The sequence below is a fragment of the Bos mutus genome, chromosome 15 (genome assembly GCF_027580195.1).
Source record: "Bos mutus isolate GX-2022 chromosome 15, NWIPB_WYAK_1.1, whole genome shotgun sequence".
In the NCBI taxonomy this organism is placed as follows: Eukaryota; Metazoa; Chordata; class Mammalia; order Artiodactyla; family Bovidae; genus Bos; species Bos mutus.
In genome coordinates, this window is record NC_091631.1 from 39,457,958 (window position 1) to 39,474,907 (window position 16,950).

The window sequence follows — 16,950 nt, forward strand, 5'->3', positions numbered from 1 at the left end:
GTCTTTTCCAATGAGTCAACTCTTCGCATGAGGTGGCCAAAGTACTGGAGTTTCAGCTTTAGCATCATTCCTTCCAAAGAACACCCAGGACTGATATACTCAAACTCAAAAACAATCATTTAAACACTTAAATTACCTAAACTCCACCACCCCTCACAACAATCTTACAATAACCATGATTCTCTGGGAACCGGCATCTTGCTTATCCTGGGGAATCAAGTACTGCAGACGCACTGCCGTGGACCCAACCCAGGGGACTTTTTGCACTAAACTGAGAAGCAGGGTACCGTGCAACTCAATCTCTAGTCCCAGGGGTAGGGAGCCAAGAGCACAGGCCAAGGGGATGGGAGTGGAAGGTCAGGGAGCATGTTGGGGCCTAGTGTGGCTTCTTCAGGTCCTTAGGAAGAGCGTGCAGAGGTGAGAGGAGGCGCAGGGATAGTGGGGAGCAAGACGGGGTCACTGGGAAACAGTCCTCGAGGGCCTATGTGACCCCGAAACAAACCACCTGATGTTGGCGCAGCTGCCCATAGGACACTGGTGGCACGAGAATTCAGTTCCCTGTCCATCCCCAGAATAACATAAACTGGATCCCTAAGAATTCAGAGGAAATATATGTGCATGTGTGTGGGGTAGTCCCCAAACCACAAGTGTGTGATTTGAAAACAAATCAATAGCTCAAAAAAAAAAAAAGGTATAATCATTCTAAACAGTAAGCTGAGCATGAATCCCTAATTAGGGCTCAAATTCCAGCTCTTCTACTGTTCGCTGGATGATCCTGAACTACTCAGTTGTGCCTCAGCATCTTCATCTGTGAAGTGGGGCTAATCCTCTCTCTCTGCCTCCCTCTCCTCCTCTCTGCCTTGTAGCTTCCTTACAAGAGTGAGTCTGCTCTACATAGACTCCAATTTTAAAATGGAAATGGCTAACAAATAATTTTGTAACTGGAATGACTGTGGATAATCTCAAACTGTTTCAATCCCACAGCAGAAACAGAAAATGACCCCTCAGATCTCAGCAGAACGGGTAAGAATGGACAGTTCCCACAAGAGGAAATATAAGCAGTAAACAAGTCTAAGAAATGCACTCTCAGAGTGTCGTCACCTCCCTTTTGGGACTCTCTCTCTCTCTGAGCTGGTCTCTGCTGACTCTTGCTCAGCCTCTTGCAGATTTTTTTGGCTGATTCTTTAAATCCACTCTTAAGACACTGTCTGGCCCTGGTGATTTGATTGCATCTCACCCTTAGATGTAATACTTCTAACCCTTCTCCCTAAAAGGAAACATTTAAGTATGAACAGCAAAATATCTTCCCCAGAAAAGACGGAGGCAGAGACTCTTGCTCCGCTAGGCCACACAAATCGGGGTGGGTGTGCGAGGAAACGGGATTAGAATGGATTACAACTGCGATAGAGAAGATCTTGTTCCCCTGATCATCTGCCCTGGGAGGGAAGAGGGGAGACCCTGGGGATAATCTCAGTGGCCTGTGACACAGACCACACCAAAAGATGCACCAGAACCCCAGGCACTCTTGCCTGGCTGAGTCTAAAGCAGCTGACAACCGTGGCTTTCTATCCTTAAAACGTTACCCCTGCTACTGATTCTCTGGAGGATTTTCTAGTCCTCTGCCAAATGACTCCAGTAAGAGCCACTGATTTTAAAGTTTCACTTCTACATGCAGTTGACACTCAGCTACCATGCTCAGGGAGGAAATCCCCCTGCTAATGTTTACAGTTAGTTTCTAGGCATCTGAAGGATAGGTAAGCAAGTCACCTGTCTTCAAGAACTTGGGACACATTCCCCCATGGCTGGATCAGAGACCATTTGAATGGAATCATCCATGGGATCCTCAAAAACATCCCCACCCTCAGTCCATGATGTCACAAACCAAGACTGAGGTCTGCCAACCTCCCCCAGCCCCATACCTTCCTAGCTCACCGAGAGAAGCACTCGTCCACTCTTGCTCTCAGCAAGTAGGGACCCTGAAGGACACGGCCACTGGCAGCCTGGTCTTCAAAGGCCACTGCTAACACCCTGGAGCTCCTGAGGGGGACATGCAATGAGAATTCTCACTTAAGACTCTGAGCACAGGCGCCGTGCCATTTTCTCACATGTTCTTTTCATCCTGAGAGCATGCTCTGCTTTCAGTGGTTAAAGAAGTCTCAGGAGGCTGTATCTAGCTTTTCTCCACATCCCCTGATCCTGCTGCTTTGATGTGGTCAAACCTCCAGTGACCGATTGGGAGCCAGACCCTTTGTAAAACCCTCTTCATGACCTCCTGGGGCCTCCCATTTTGTCCCTTAGATAGTGTGTCAGTTTCCCTAGGGCTGCCGTAACAAAGTGCCACACCTGGGGGACTTAAAACAAGAGAAACTTATTCTCTTACTGTTCTGGAGGCCAGAAGTCCAAAATGAAGGTGTCTTCCCGGCAATGCTTCCTCTCAGGCCCCTAGAGGAGGGTGTTTGCTGGCCTCTTTCAGCTTCTGGTAGCCCTAGGCGTTCCTTGGCTGTGATGACACTCCAGTAAACTTGTTTCTCCCATCTGTCTTCACAGTGTCTTTCCTCTGTGCTTGTCTGGGTCTAGATTTCATCCTTCTGTCTCTCTCTCTTTTAATAATTTATTTATTTTTGGTTGGCTAGGTCTCTGTTGCTGTGCATGGGCTTTCTCTAATTGCAGTGAGTGGCGGCTGCTCTTCATTGCGGTGCACGGGCTTCTCACCGTGGTGGCTTCTCGTTGCAGAGCACAGGCTCTAGGTGCACAGGCTTGGGTAGTCGCAGCTTGTGGTCTCTAGAGCATGGGCTCAGTAGTTGTGGTACAGGGGCTTTGGTTGGTCTGCGGCATGTGGAATCTTCCTGGGCCAGGGATCAAACCTGTGTCCTCTGCATTGGCCAGGCAGATTCTTATTCACGGTACCACCAGGGAAGTCCTCATCCTTCTCTTAACAACACTGGTCTCACTGGATTAGATGCCCATCCAGTATGACCCAGTGTGCTATTTTAACATTGCTAATTACATCTGCAATGACTTCATTCCCAAATAACATCACATTCTAAGGTTCTAGGGGTTAGGACTTCAATATTTTTTTTTAGGGGATACAACTCAACCTATAACAGATAGTATTCACAGTTGGGGAATATGAAGATTTCCCCAGTGAAAGCCTCTTCCAGCTTGAATTGTACCTTAACTTGATTTGAAATGTTTAGTTTACCTCTATCCCGGGTTTTAAACCTATACAACAACAACAACAAAAAAGGAAAGTAGCAAAATAAAACAGAATGCAAAAGGCAGATGACGGATACAAACACAGTTTATGAAATCCGTCTGAATGGAACACGCAGGCTCCAATTTACTGTCCATTATCTTAGTAGTTACTCTTTTACTATTCTTTTAATGGTTAGCCTAGAGGTTACAACATGATTCCTTGATTTATCAAAGTCCACGATAAATCGTTACTTTTACTTCTTCCCAGACAATGCCTGGATCTTAGAACTTAACTTCATTTACTCACTTCCCAATTTAAATGCTTTTGCTTTAGTGCATTTTAATTTGATTTATATATTTGTGAACTCTGTAAGACACCACTTTGTCATTTTATGTAGTCAGTTCTTTTAGATACACCCACATATTTACCCTTTTATTTGTTCTTCTTCCATCTGGAAAAACGTTCTTCCTGCCATACACTTTAGTATTTCCTTCTGTTTGGATCTGTTATTTATTAATAATTTTTCTCAGTTGTGTTTTTTTACTGAAAGTTCCCCTATTTTCAATTTGTCTACTAGAGTGGGGTATTTTGGAGTCCCAAATCAAGCAAGGGGGTCTTACTGGGGGCCCCAGTTTGGTGCTGCCTGAACTTTTTTTTTTCGGCTGTGCTGGATCCCAGCTGCTGCGAGCGGCCTTTCTCCCTACTTGTGGCGAGCGGGGCCTACTCTCTAGTTGGGGTGCGTGGACTTACTGCGGTGGCTTCTCCTGTTGTGGGGCACAGGCTCTAGGGCACTCGGGCTTCTGCAGTTGTGGCTCTCAGGCTTAATTGCCCTGTGGCATGTGGGGTCTTTCAGGACTGGGGATTGAACCCATGTCCCCTGTATTGGCAGGCAGATTCTTAACCACTGGACCATCAGGGAAGTCCCTGCCTTCAGGTGCTGCCTGAACTTTTGTCTGAAAAAAAGTGAAAGTATTAATCACTCAGTGGTGTCTGACGCTTTGCAATCCCATGGACTTGTCACTTGTCAGGCTCCTCTGTCCATGAGATTCTCCAGGCAAGAATACTGAAGTAGGTAGCTATTCCCTTCTCCAGGGGATCTTCCTGACCCGGGGACTGAACCCGGGTTTCCTGCATTGCAGGTGGATTCTTTACTGTCTGAGCCATTGTCTACCTATCCTTGTTAGGTTGGTAGGTAGGTTAGGTTGGTAACTGCCCTGCTCAACCTCTTGGCTTCTCAGCTGCTACCTCTGATTTGGCAGGTGCCTCTCAGGGGAAAGTAGTCCCAAGTGACAGGCTCACCTCTCTGGGGTTCATCCTTCTCCTAAATCTTGGTCTTGTAAATTCTGTTAGCTTTCCAGGGCTCTCAAGTAGACTTATTTTACATTTTGTCCAGCTTTTCCAGCTGTTCTCAGTGGGAGGCTTGGCCTGTATCACATAGTTGTCTGGTTGTCTGAGAAGCTGAACATCCAACTCCCACATATTTGTTGGGAAGATTCTTAGAAGCTGCTGCATAACAATTTTGCTTACATCTCATTGATCAACATTTAGTCATCTGACTGTACCTTGCTGGGAAATATAGTCTTTATTCTAAAGGACAATAATCCCAGCTGAAAACTAGATTCTATATCTCGTTGACAGAACAGATTCTAAGGTCTATCATTCTCTCGGTTATTTGCTATGTGATCTGAAGCAAGTTGTTTAAACTCCAAATTTCAAGTTATTCATCTGTATAATGGAGGTAATAATAATATCACTTATGAGTCTCAAATGAGATACTAATAACAAATAGTTATTGAACTAAGGTTTGTTATCTGCTAGGCACTGAGCTGAGTAATTTATTTACACTAACTCTGTTGGTTATCCCAGCAACCTCTTGAGGAAAGTACTCATTTTGATGAGAAAATAGGCACAGAATGATTAAATTATAAAGATATTTGGCTGATGAGTGGTGATTTGAACCCCAGATCTTCACCATGACATGGTTTTGCCTTGTAAATCACAAAGCCCTACATGTTGGAACTGTTGAGGAAAGATGAGGGGACTAGGATAGGAACAAGGCTGGGTGGCTGAGAGCTGCATGTGCTTAGCTAGAAAAATGGTCCTCTCTGGGAAGGTCTGGGGGCAAAATTGGCCTACTCGGAATGGATTTTTGAGTAACATGGGCCATGAGTCATCAGTTTCATCTTTCCCAAGGGTTAGATGATCAGAACAACTCAACTAACAGCTAAATCAAATGTGGGAGTTGGAGAAGGAGACCATAGAGATAAAGGGGAGCTTCCAGAGCATGCAATCCCATGGCTTCATTTTTAAAAATCGCCCATTTTTATGATGTGTGTAAATTGTTATTGAAGTAAAATATTACATAAAGAAAATTGCTCAAATTATTAAGTAAATGCTCTATGGATTTTTAAAGTAAATACACCCATGTAACCAGTATCCAGATCAAGAAACAGAGCATCACCAGTTCCAGTAGCCTCTCTCATATTAATGTCTTCCCCCCTGCCCTGTTATAGACACTATTGCTCACAAGCCTAATCATTAACCTGACTCTAACACCAGAGACTAGTTTTGCTATTTATGAACTTCATATGAATAGAATGATACAGCATATGCTCCTTTATGTCTGAATTTTTTCACTCAACATGAAGGACGTTCCTATTGCTGCTTATAGTTGCAAACTGTTCATTCTCATTCTTGTATAACATTCCATTGTCTGACTATTCCAATTTATCAATTCAACTGTTAATAGGTGTTTAAATGGTGCTGCTATAAATTTTCTACAACATGTATCCAGGTAAACAAATGTGCTCATTTTCTTGGGCATAATCCGGATTGAAATTATTGATGATAAGGTAAGTGGGGTGTCCAGTGAGTAGGAACTATCTTGACTTGACTTTATTGATTATGGAAATGAACATACAGAAAGGGTAGATATTTGTCCAAGGTCATCTAGCCACTGAGCCAGGACTCGAATGTGGGTTCTTTTCTCCCAGGGCAGTTGGCTTAGATCTAGATTTTGAAGAAAGACTGACTAGAGAGTTAGTAGTCTCTCAGCAACACACATGTAACTTATGAGCCGTCCTCATCATCTAGCCACTGGATAAGATGAAACCAATGGCCAAGCATGAGAGAGGCAGCTAGCTGGTCAGTGCAGCCATAATTGTAAAAGCCAAGTGAGACTGTAGTGAGCTGGTGCAGGTCCTTCTTTGCATCTTATTAATCAAACAACAGCCTGAGGTGTATGTCCCTGATTAAGCTAGATATAAATTCAGCCTACTTCAGTGCCAGGCGCCATGAAAGCTGCCTTCCAATATATTACTGATTTAATTTTGAACAAATTCATATCATAAGGATATGATATCAAATTCTGGCATATGAATTGCCAGAACAATTTATATCCATAAGGACTATAATATCAAGAGAGTATATGAAATTTATAAGAAAACCACAATAATTTAGAATAGTGTTTTTCACACAATCCACAGTGAAGTTTCAATCCATTGCAGATCAATATTTTTGTAATATACAATAAAAAGGAATAAATGTAAAACTGCACTGTTAAATTGTATAGAAGTTTCTAAACACTCTCAGTTTCTATCTTTAGATTAGGACTAATAGCAGTTTGCATACAATACTGGTCTTCAGACTACACTTTGAATAACGTTGATTTATAAATAATTCACCATCCATTCAACCTGGGCTTTCAAGAGAGATTGAGAATTATCTAAGAGGCAGAAAATTTGAATAAAAAAACAGCTGCGCAATTTTGAGACCTTGGAGGCCATTCACACCCGTATAGGTTACTGTCACATTTTAACAGGACTTTATCAGTCCTTGCCTTTATCAACATAAACTATTCCAAAAAATTCTTGCACAGAAAGATAAAAGGTACAAATAACTTCATTGTTTAAGGACTTCATCCACAATCTCATTGAAATGAACATAAAACCCTTAAACTTTTCAATAGATAGCATTAAAGACTATTTACTCTCCGAGACACTTTGAAAGTCTTACCTCGTGTCCACCAATCCTAAACTAGTCTATCACAATCCTTAGTCAAAATTAATCAAACACTATGTCAGGAAGCAACAGTTAGAACTGGACATGGAACAACAGACTGGTTCCAAATAGGAAAAGGAGTACATCAAGGCTGTATATGGTCACCCTGCTTATTTAACTTATATGCAGAGTACATCATGAGAAACGCTGGACTGGAAGAAGCACAAGCTGGAATCAAGATTGCTGGGAGAAATATCAATAACCTCAGATATGCAGATGACACCACCCTTATGGCAGAAAGTGAAGAGGAACTAAAAAGCCTCTTGATGAAAGTGAAAGTGGAGAGTGAAAAAGTTGGCTTAAAGCTCAATATTCAGAAAACGAAGATCATGGCATCTGGTCCCATCACTTCATGGGAAATAGATGGGGAACAGTGGAAACAGTGTCAGACTTTATTTTTCTGGGCTCCAAAATCACTGCAGATGGTGACTGCAGCCATGAAATTAAAAGACTCTTACTCCTTGGAAGGAAAGTCATGACCAACCTGGATAGCATATTAAAAAGCAGAGACATTACTTTGCCAACAAAGGTTCGTCTAGTCAAGGCTATGGTTTTTCCAGTTGTCATGTATGGATGTGAGAGTTGGACTGTGAAGAAAGCTGAGTGCCGAAGAATTGATGCCTTTGAACTGTGGTGTTGGAGAAGACTCTTGAGAGTCCTTTGGACTGCAAGGAGATCCAACCAGTCCATTCTAAAGGAGATCAGTCCTGGGTGTTCATTGAAAGGACTGATGCTGAAGCTGAAACTCCAATACTTTGGCCACCTCATGCGAAGTGCTGACTCATTGGAAAAGACTCTGATGTTGGGAGGGATTGGGGGCAGGAGGAGAAGGGGACGACAGAGGATGAGATGGCTGGATGGCATCACTGACTCGATGGACATTAGTCTGAGTGAACTCTGGGAGTTGGTGATGGACAGGGAGGCCTGGCGTGCTGTGATTCATGGGGTCTCAAAGAGTTGGACATGACTGAGCGACGGAACTGAACTGAACTGAACCCTCATTGAATGATCTGACTTAAACCAGATTTCAAAACTTATAAATATTCCTACTCTGCTCTTCCTCAGTCCAAGATGCTACTAAGATTCTACCAAGGTGGGACTCTCCTTACCATAGCATACAATGAACTCATACAATGAACTTTATAGCTTATTTTGCTGGTATTTCCTGGGAGCAAGCATCCAACAAGCAAAACTTTCCTTTGTTTCTCCATTTAGTCTTGCTCAGTCATTTCCAAACCTCAGTATGCATAAAAATTACCAAAGAGAATTGTATATACAAAAGCATGCAGGAGCAGTTAAGAGATCTCCATGTACAAATCTGAGCATGTTGTATTTAGAACTTAAGCCCTGCATGCAGAGATTAGCAGTTGGTAAAGAATAGAGAACCATAGAACTTTTGAGTTGAAAGTGATTCTAGATGCCCGAACATCAGTACCTGAATCAACTACATCAAAATCCCCTGATGTAATTAATCCCTATTTAAAAAAAAAAACAAACCCTATCCCTGGTTTCACTTCAGATGTACCGAATCAGAATTTCTAGAGCACAATCAGATTTGGGAACCATTATGCTCTTCTACCACATCATTCTGTAGATGAAGTAAAAGACTCCGAAATGGAAGTAAACTTGTCCAAGATATCACAGCTGTTGAGCTGTGTGTCTCATGATTCCTTGATAAGAGTTTCAAGGACAGAGAGCAAATTTTGGCGATGTTGAGATTGCCAAATCCTTACCACTAGACCACCACGGAGCATTTGGAGATGTTGAGAAATGGAATATTTTCTGCCATATCGTTAAACAAGGATGTCACAGTCACCAGCAGCACACGGGTGGTGAGAGGGTGAGCCTTGAGGGAACTCAGGAAGGAAAGAATACCTGTCTTCTAGCAGCCATCAGACTGCAGTCACTTCCTATGGTGGGCTCTGAAGAAGATCAGTCATCTAGCAGTATCTACTAGATAAGAGGAAACAGATAAAGTATAATTTTCAAAACAGGTAAAATTATGACTCTTAAGCAAAGACAAGAAGAACACTGAGAATCTGCTGACCACCTTGTTAAATTTATGTTCTCAGGAATTGTTAATCGGCTCAAGCACAGGCAGATGGGTTATTACAAGGCTTTAGGAGCATGTCCTAGGAAGGAAGCAGAAGTGTTCCTCCTGAGAACTACAGGTGGGCCCTTGAAAGAGGTTCTAAGTCCAGGCAGCTACTCCCAAGGTTCTTCATTATTCGGACCACAAGGTTTCTCCAACACACTTATTTGTTCCACTGTTTTGCTTCTCTACTCATCAGTATGAGTGAGAGCTAAGTCACTTCAGTCGTGTCTGACTCATTATGACCCCACAGATTGTGGCTCGCCAGGTTCCTTTGTCCATGAGATTCTCCATGCAAGAATACTGGAGTGGGTTGCCATGTCCTCCTCCAGAGGATCTTTCCAACCCAGAGATTGAACCTGCCTCTCTTATGTCTCCAGCATTGGCAGGCGGGTTCTTTACCACAAGCGCCACCTGGGAAGTCCAGGCATCAGCTTCCCCCTGGCTACAAATGGATGCCCCCCATCTGGAGTCTGCATGATCATCACCAAGTGCTGGACTTCTGACAACAGTGTTTAGCTTACATCAGGTTCTTGATGGAGACTATCTGATTGGCTGTTCTCCAGTCAAGCATTAGGGCCCTTTGAATCATGTGATCACTCAGCATCAATCAGCTGTAGCTACTTGAAGGAAACAGTTTGGGTGGGTGGGTGTGTATTTGTGGGGGGAGGAGAGAGGTGTGTATGTGTGTCAGATTCAGGCAGGGGAGTCCAAGGGAGAACCTCAACTTGGCCAAGCACTATAAAACGTGCCTTTAATCATTTCCAGCAAGAGTCTGAAATGCGGACATTTGTGCCCCACCCCCCACCCCGTTAGCCCAAATGAGTGTGGCTGTCACTGTTGCTTTCAATTAGGCAACATAAGTGGGGGGGGGGGGCGGGTTGGCGCCCCCACAGGAGCTGATGACCACATCTTCCAATGCATGTCTCCACCTGCATTTGAGATCCTCCTTTGTACAAGCCACTGAGCTGCTAGAAACACGGATGCTTCTAGGTGTTGACGAGTGCTCATGACCTTCAAACTTCCCACTCTAGAAGGGGTTGAAGAGGAGGTTGATAGCCATGATAAGAGCAGAACAGTTGGATGTGCTGTTCGGGTAGGGCCCGAATACATTTCGGTTCACTTTCTTTCCGGAGCAAGCTCATTCTTTTTCGGGGGCACAAGAGATGGGCCCAGTAACTACACTTAGAAATGCAGCAGGTGAAAAGCGAGCTCCTCACCAAGCAGCCGGGCCAAATCAGCGCGAGGCAGAGTAGCAGGTGGGGTCGGTTCAGCAATCACTGAACTCGGGGCTGGAGCGAGGACGTGTGCCGATTGCAGAGCCGGGGAAGAGCGGCCTCCAGGCTCCAAGGCTCCCAGGCCGGAGGCTCACACACAGCGAAACAGATGAGACCCCACGTCCTGCCAGGCGCAGGTTTGGGGCATCCTCCCTGCTCCCAGCAGCAGCGGGCGCGGGCCCCGAGCGCTCAGCTCCTTGCAGGGCGGAGGGCGGCGCGAGGGAGGGAGAGAGGGAAGGGAAAGGCGAGCGTGAGCTGCCTCGAATGCTTGGAATAATTCCGCTTCCGTTTGGAAAGCCGCAGCCTCAGTCCCGCCGCGCCCGCCGCGTCCGCCCAGCGCCAGCTCCGCGTCCCGACCGGCCCGCGGCTGCCCGCTCTGCCGCCATGGCCACCTCCCCGCAGAAGTCGCCGTCTGTCCCCAAGTCCCCCACTCCCAAGTCGCCCCCGTCCCGAAAGAAAGATGACTCCTTCTTGGGGAAACTCGGAGGGACTCTGGCCCGGAGGAAGAAAGCCAAGGAGGGTGAGTGCGGCCCGGGCAGGGCCGGGAATCTAGGGGCCGGAGCTCCGGGGGTTGGGCGGGAGCGCGCCGCGGGTGCCCGGCGCCGGGGAGGGGGGCGCGCGGTGGCGCGGGCGCGCGCTGCCCGGGAACGTCTCGCGGGGCCAGTCCTCGCCGCTGCCAGGCTCGCTGTCGCCTGGGCGCTTGCCCTCCCGGGCCCCGAGGCGGTCGGGTGGGGCGGCCCGGGCCTGGGATCAGAAAGCGCCCGCGCTGGGCCAGGGGCCGAGGAGGCGGCCGGGCCCTCCTGCCCGGAGGCGACGGCCTCCCCTAGGCCCGAAGTCCCCGCCTTCTCTGCGCCGAAGGCTGGCAGTTCCCAAGTTTCTGCTGAAACTTTTCTGGGCGCCTTCACTCTGACTTTTTGCCTTCATTGGTCTTTGAAATCAGATCTTTTCCTAGTATGCGGTTGCAGTCTTGGCCTCCTGGAGCTTTTGTCTGTCCCCAGGGCCAAGCCGAGCTCTGTAAATGCGTAGATCAACACCAAATGTTTGTTGAATGAATGAGTGGAGCGGTGGCAGTCTTCAGTGGTCCCACCTTGTGAAAAATGATAAACTCGCACCCTAGGAGAAAACCTCGATTAGACACACGCACACTGTAGCATCCTGGGCTCTGACCCTTCTGTGAACTCTAGTTAAGGCCTCTTGCAAAAACCATTTCCTTTTTCCCATCAGGGTGAATTGAGGAGAACTTACTTTTTTTCCAGGACAGTTTACATGTAAAATATTTTGTCCCGTGGCAGATTTTACATCCTGTTGTTTTTTTTTTTTTCTTAATTGAAGTATAGTTGATTTACAATACTGTGTTAATTTAAGGTGTACAGGATAATGATTAAGTATTTCTGCAGATTATATTCCGTTATAGGTTACTTCAAGATAGTAGGTATATTTCCCTGTGCTATACAATATATCTTTGTTGCTTGTCTATATGTAATTGTTTGTATATGTTAATCCCATACCTCTTATTTGTCCTTCCTCCTTCCCTCTCTGGGGCTTTCCAGGTGGTTCAGTGGTAAAGAATCCACATTCCAATGCAGGAGATGCAGTGTAGGGAAGATCCCCTGGAGAAGGAAATGGCAACCCACTCCATTATTCTTGCCTGGGAAATCCCATGGACAAAGAAGCCCTGCTGGGCTACAGTCCATAGCGTCAAAAGGGTCAGTCCTGACTTAGCATCTTCACCACCACCACGCTGTTTTCTAAAGTGGCTGCACCAGTTTACATTGCCACCGGCAGTGTATGAGAGTTCCCTTTTCTTCACATCCTCTCCAATAGTTGTTATATGTAGCACCCTGATTGTTGTTTTGAGCAATGAAGTGACGGTTTGGGAAAAGGCCTAGTGATTGGTGTGAAGGTAGAAGTTGCTTAGTTAAAAATTTTTTTTTCAGACTCCTTAGTGGTTTGGGAATAAACCTTTTTAAGTTAGTGATGGTGATATGTAAAATAAGCTTCATGTTCCTGACTTAACTTAAACCATGAAAACTCAGTGTTGAGAATTATCAAACATGACACAGAGAACTAGACTTCTGATTATCTATATTGAATTGAGAAGCAGCAAAATACATCCCTAAAAATGTTTCCCCCGAGTGTGGTTACTTTGGTAAACCACTGTGGAATAGTGTGCTTTTGTTGTTGTATGGTTGCTAAGTTGTGTCTGACTTCGTGACCCCATGAACTATAACCTGCCAGGCTCCTCTGTCCATGGGATTTCCCAAGCAAGAATACTGGAGTGGGTTGCCATTTCCTAATCCAGGGGATCTTCCTGACCCAGGGATCAAACCTGTGTCTTCTGCCTTGCCAGGCTGATTCTTTACTGGTGAGCCACATATATTGTGCAATACATGTGGCTTGGGGAGTGTTTTTCTAGGCTATCCCTGTAACTTTCCTATGGCATTCTCAATATGGGCTCTCCAGCTTGAGACTGGGCAACTCAGAGTTACTGAAGCTCATGACCTATCAGAAGTGCTCACCCCACTTTGCCAACTCTTTAGAAAAGTTTACTTTGTATTGAGCCCAAAGTTGGTTTCTCTGTATCTGTTACTGTTCTATTCATGCAGCCAGGGGAGTGGGATGGTGGCTCTTCACTTTCTCCAAGTGGACCTGCTTTGTGGAGTCCCTTGACCCTTCCAAACATCCTCTTTTCCTGTAGCTGGTTCTTGCAGATGAACTTCATGGCCCTCTGGTTTCCTGTCTTTTCAGTTTTAGTCAGAGTCCCTACAGGAAACACAGGAACAAATTAGTTGCGATTTTAAAACTAATGTGGTAAAGAACCTTCTGTGTAGGTTCTTAGGTTCACCTTTCAGAGTCTCCTCGCTAAAGGGTCACTTTTCACCTTCTTTCCTCCAGATCTGTCTTCAAGGCTTGCTCTTTCCAAGAACACCATCCTGAGTGGTATCTGCCAGCTGAAGGTGCCCTAAATTAGTCCTGCAGCAATGGTTATTCCTTTATTTTATCCACTTATTAATTATCCTTAGAGTTTTTATATTTTGTCTGATGCCCAAACTGTACCCTTTTGGTTCCCGTAGGCTGTCCAGTATAACTGGGGAAATAGATGTTTGGTTTCTAGCATGAGAGGAAGTCTCAGTATTGCTGAGCAACCCTTCTCTCCTAATCAGCTTGCATCCTCATTTTCCAACAGACCTGTTTAAACCCTTGTCACTCAGTCTCTTCCCCAGACTTTGAGATAGAAAATTCAGTGCCAGATCTAGACACACACCCTTCGTCCACAATTTTTGTTAAGGAGATATGTTAGCATTGCTTTGCCGTTTTCCCAGAGTATTACAAGATGCTCTCTGCATTGCATGCTCCCATGTAACTTGCACCTTTCTGGTAAGACAAACAGGTACTGTGCTTGCAAATTTCTCCTCTGACACCACTCTTGAAAAAATGATAAATAATAGCTAATGCCCCTTGAGGAAAAAAATTAAGTGCCAGAACTTTTGGAATTTTCTTCACACCCCCTACCCCCAGTCCCATCTATATCTAAACCTGTCCTTTCCTGTTCCGTCTTGTCTTAGTCCCTTCCAAAGAGATCCCTTCTTCCCTTGCTCAGGAGGCCCTTCATTTCCATTCTTCCCAGACTCAGTGTAGCCATCCCCTTTCTCTCATACCCCCAGTCTTTTTCATGCTGCTTCATCCCCCTAACACCTGCAAGTGTGCTCGAGTCTTTGCCATTTGTAGACACTCTCCCCATGCTGGTTTCCTCTCAAAGCTGCTCAGCAGAGGCCTTGGAAGAGCCATCTGTACTGGCTTCCCCTTTCTTAGCTCCTAGTCACTTCCCAGTGCCCTATACCCATTCTTTCACCAACTATATATTGAGTTGCCTACCATGTGCCAGGCATTGCGCTAGGTACTGGGGTATGGCAGGGAAAGAACACACAAAAATCCCTGCCCTCACAAGCTTGCCTTCTAATAGGGAAGACAGATAACAAACAAGACAGTGAGTGGGTAAAATTTGTGTGTTATGTTATAATGGTGATTAGTGCCGCAGAGCAAAATAAAGCAGGGAAAGGGGAGATGGAGTGTTGTGGGGTGAGGCAGGGGGGATGGTTGGCAGTTTTAAGTAGGGTGGCTAGAGAAAGCCTCACCAAGAAGGGTTTACTCGGGTAAAGTCCTGAGGAAGTGAGGGAGAGCCGTATGTGTATCTTGGAGAAGAGCACTGCAGGTGAGGGAATGGCCGATGCCGAGACCCTGAGATGGCAGTGGGCCTGGTGTATTGAGGACAACTGTGGAAGGTGGTGAGGTCTCAGGGGTACTTAGAGTGAGGGTGGGGACAGGCTGTGTAGGGTCCTGGAGGCCTTTACTCAGTGACATGGGAAGGTCTTAGAGATTTTTGTGCTGAGGAATAGCATGATCATGCTTCTGTTTTAACAAGATGGCTCTGATGGTGATAAGTGGCTAAGGGGGCAGGGTTGCAGCAGGGAGATGGTCTGTGAGGCCACTACAATGATCCAGCTAAGCCGTGGTGGTCTGGTGCTGAGTGGTAGCAGTGGAGGGGTGATCATTCAGTTCTGGATATAGTTTGAAGATATAGTGGATAGGATTTATTGAAACACTGGAAGGGAAGATGAGAGAGTAGAATCAAGATGACTCCAGGGTTTGAGTTTGAACAACTGGAAAGGTGGAACTGACTTAGCTGAGTTGGAGAGTTCTACAGGAAGAGCTGGTTTGGAAAGAAAGGGCAGGGCTCTGTGTTGGATCCATTTAATTCGAGGTGCCTCTTGGATTTCCCAGAGGCCATATTGAGTTCACAACTGGTTTTAGGAATCTAGTCAGGAGAGGGATCTGGGCTGGAGACACTCTGTGTAGGTGTATTTAAAGCCCGGAGACTGAATGGGATCATCAAAGGAGCACAGGACATACAAGAGGTCTAAGGACTCTCCAACATGTAGAAGGTGGGGAATGCAGAGGAACCAGCGAGAGAGGCTGGAAAGGAGTGGCCAGGATGATAGGAGGGAAACTGGGAAGGTATGGACTCCTAGAAGTTGATTGGAGAATTTATTTCCATGGTTTACACTTCACTGAATTGATGCTTTTGAACTGTGGTGTTGGAGAAGACTCTTGCCTTGGACTGCAAGGAGATCAAACCAGTCAATCCTAAAGGAAATCAGTCCTGAACATTCAATGGAAGGACTGGTGCTGAAGCTGAAACTCCAGTACTTTGGCCGCCTGATGCAAAGAACTGACTCATTGGAAAAGACCCTGATGCTGGGAAAGATTGAGGGTGGGAGGAGAGGGGATGACAGAGGATGAGATGGTTGGATGGCATCACCGACTTGATGGACATGAGTTTGAGCAAGCTCCAGGAGTTGGTGATGGACAGGGAAGCCTGCTGTGCTGCTGTCCACGGGGTCGCAAACAGTTGGACACGACTGAGCGACTGAATTGAACACTTCACTGACTAATGTCTCCAGAATCCACTGCCTCCTTGTCAGTCCTCATTCTACTTGGGCTCTTGGTGGCATTCATATTATTCAACTTTGTCTTTCCCTTAAAATTCTCCTCTCCCTAGATCTTATCCACAATGAATTGTTCCCTGTGCCTTTATTTTATTTTTTGGACTCCTTTTCAGACTTTCAGTATTTGTTTCCCTCTCAGCAGTATTTCCCGGGGACCTGCTTTGCCCTTTCTTTCTATTTTCCCCTCCATGGATTCTCTTACTCAATCCCATGGTTTTGGCAACTACCTGCCAATTGATGGTTCCCAATCCACATCTCCAATGCAGATCTTTCATCCGTATCCAGATTCATCTTTCCCCTGTCTCCTGGGTGTGTCAGGGATGCTCAGACTCCGCATGCCCGTGATGGAATTATTGTGTGTCCCACTGGCCCAGATCTGGTGCTTGTCTTTAAGCATTCTACCAGCTGAGGTGGAAATGTTGCAGTCATCCTGTTTCAGAGGTCAGCATCTTTTTTTTTAAGAGGCAGATGGTAAATATTTTAGATGTTGCTGGCCCTCTGGCCTCTATTCAGCTCTGCCTTTGAGGCCACAGATGATAGGTAAATGAACAAGTGCGGTATGTTTCAATAAAAACATAGTTATGGACATTGACGTTTCACTTAATTTCATAATATTCATATTTTTCATAATTAATTCATAATTTCATAAATTATGAATTTCACATAATTTTCTTATGTCAAAAATATTCTTCTTTTGTCCTTTTTCAGTCACTTATAAAATGTGAGAATCGTTCGTCGTACTGGGGCTGTGCAGAATCAGATGGAGACTGGATATGGCCATGGCCGTAGTTTGCCTGCCTCCGCTCTGTTTCATCCCCA

General features: G+C 45.5%; 1 protein-coding gene across 1 annotated transcript in view; it reads left to right on the forward strand.

Annotated features, from left to right (window-relative positions):
* The first annotated feature begins 10,858 nt into the window (after positions 1–10,858).
* The window catches only part of PARVA (parvin alpha), a 180,010-nt gene continuing 173,918 nt past the window's right edge, over positions 10,859–16,950 (forward strand). Inside the window, exon 1 of the mRNA XM_070383944.1 lies at positions 10,859–11,144. Within this exon, the coding sequence (XP_070240045.1) occupies positions 10,889–11,144 (256 nt within the window). The 5' untranslated portion in view covers positions 10,859–10,888. The remainder of the gene's footprint in view (positions 11,145–16,950) is intronic.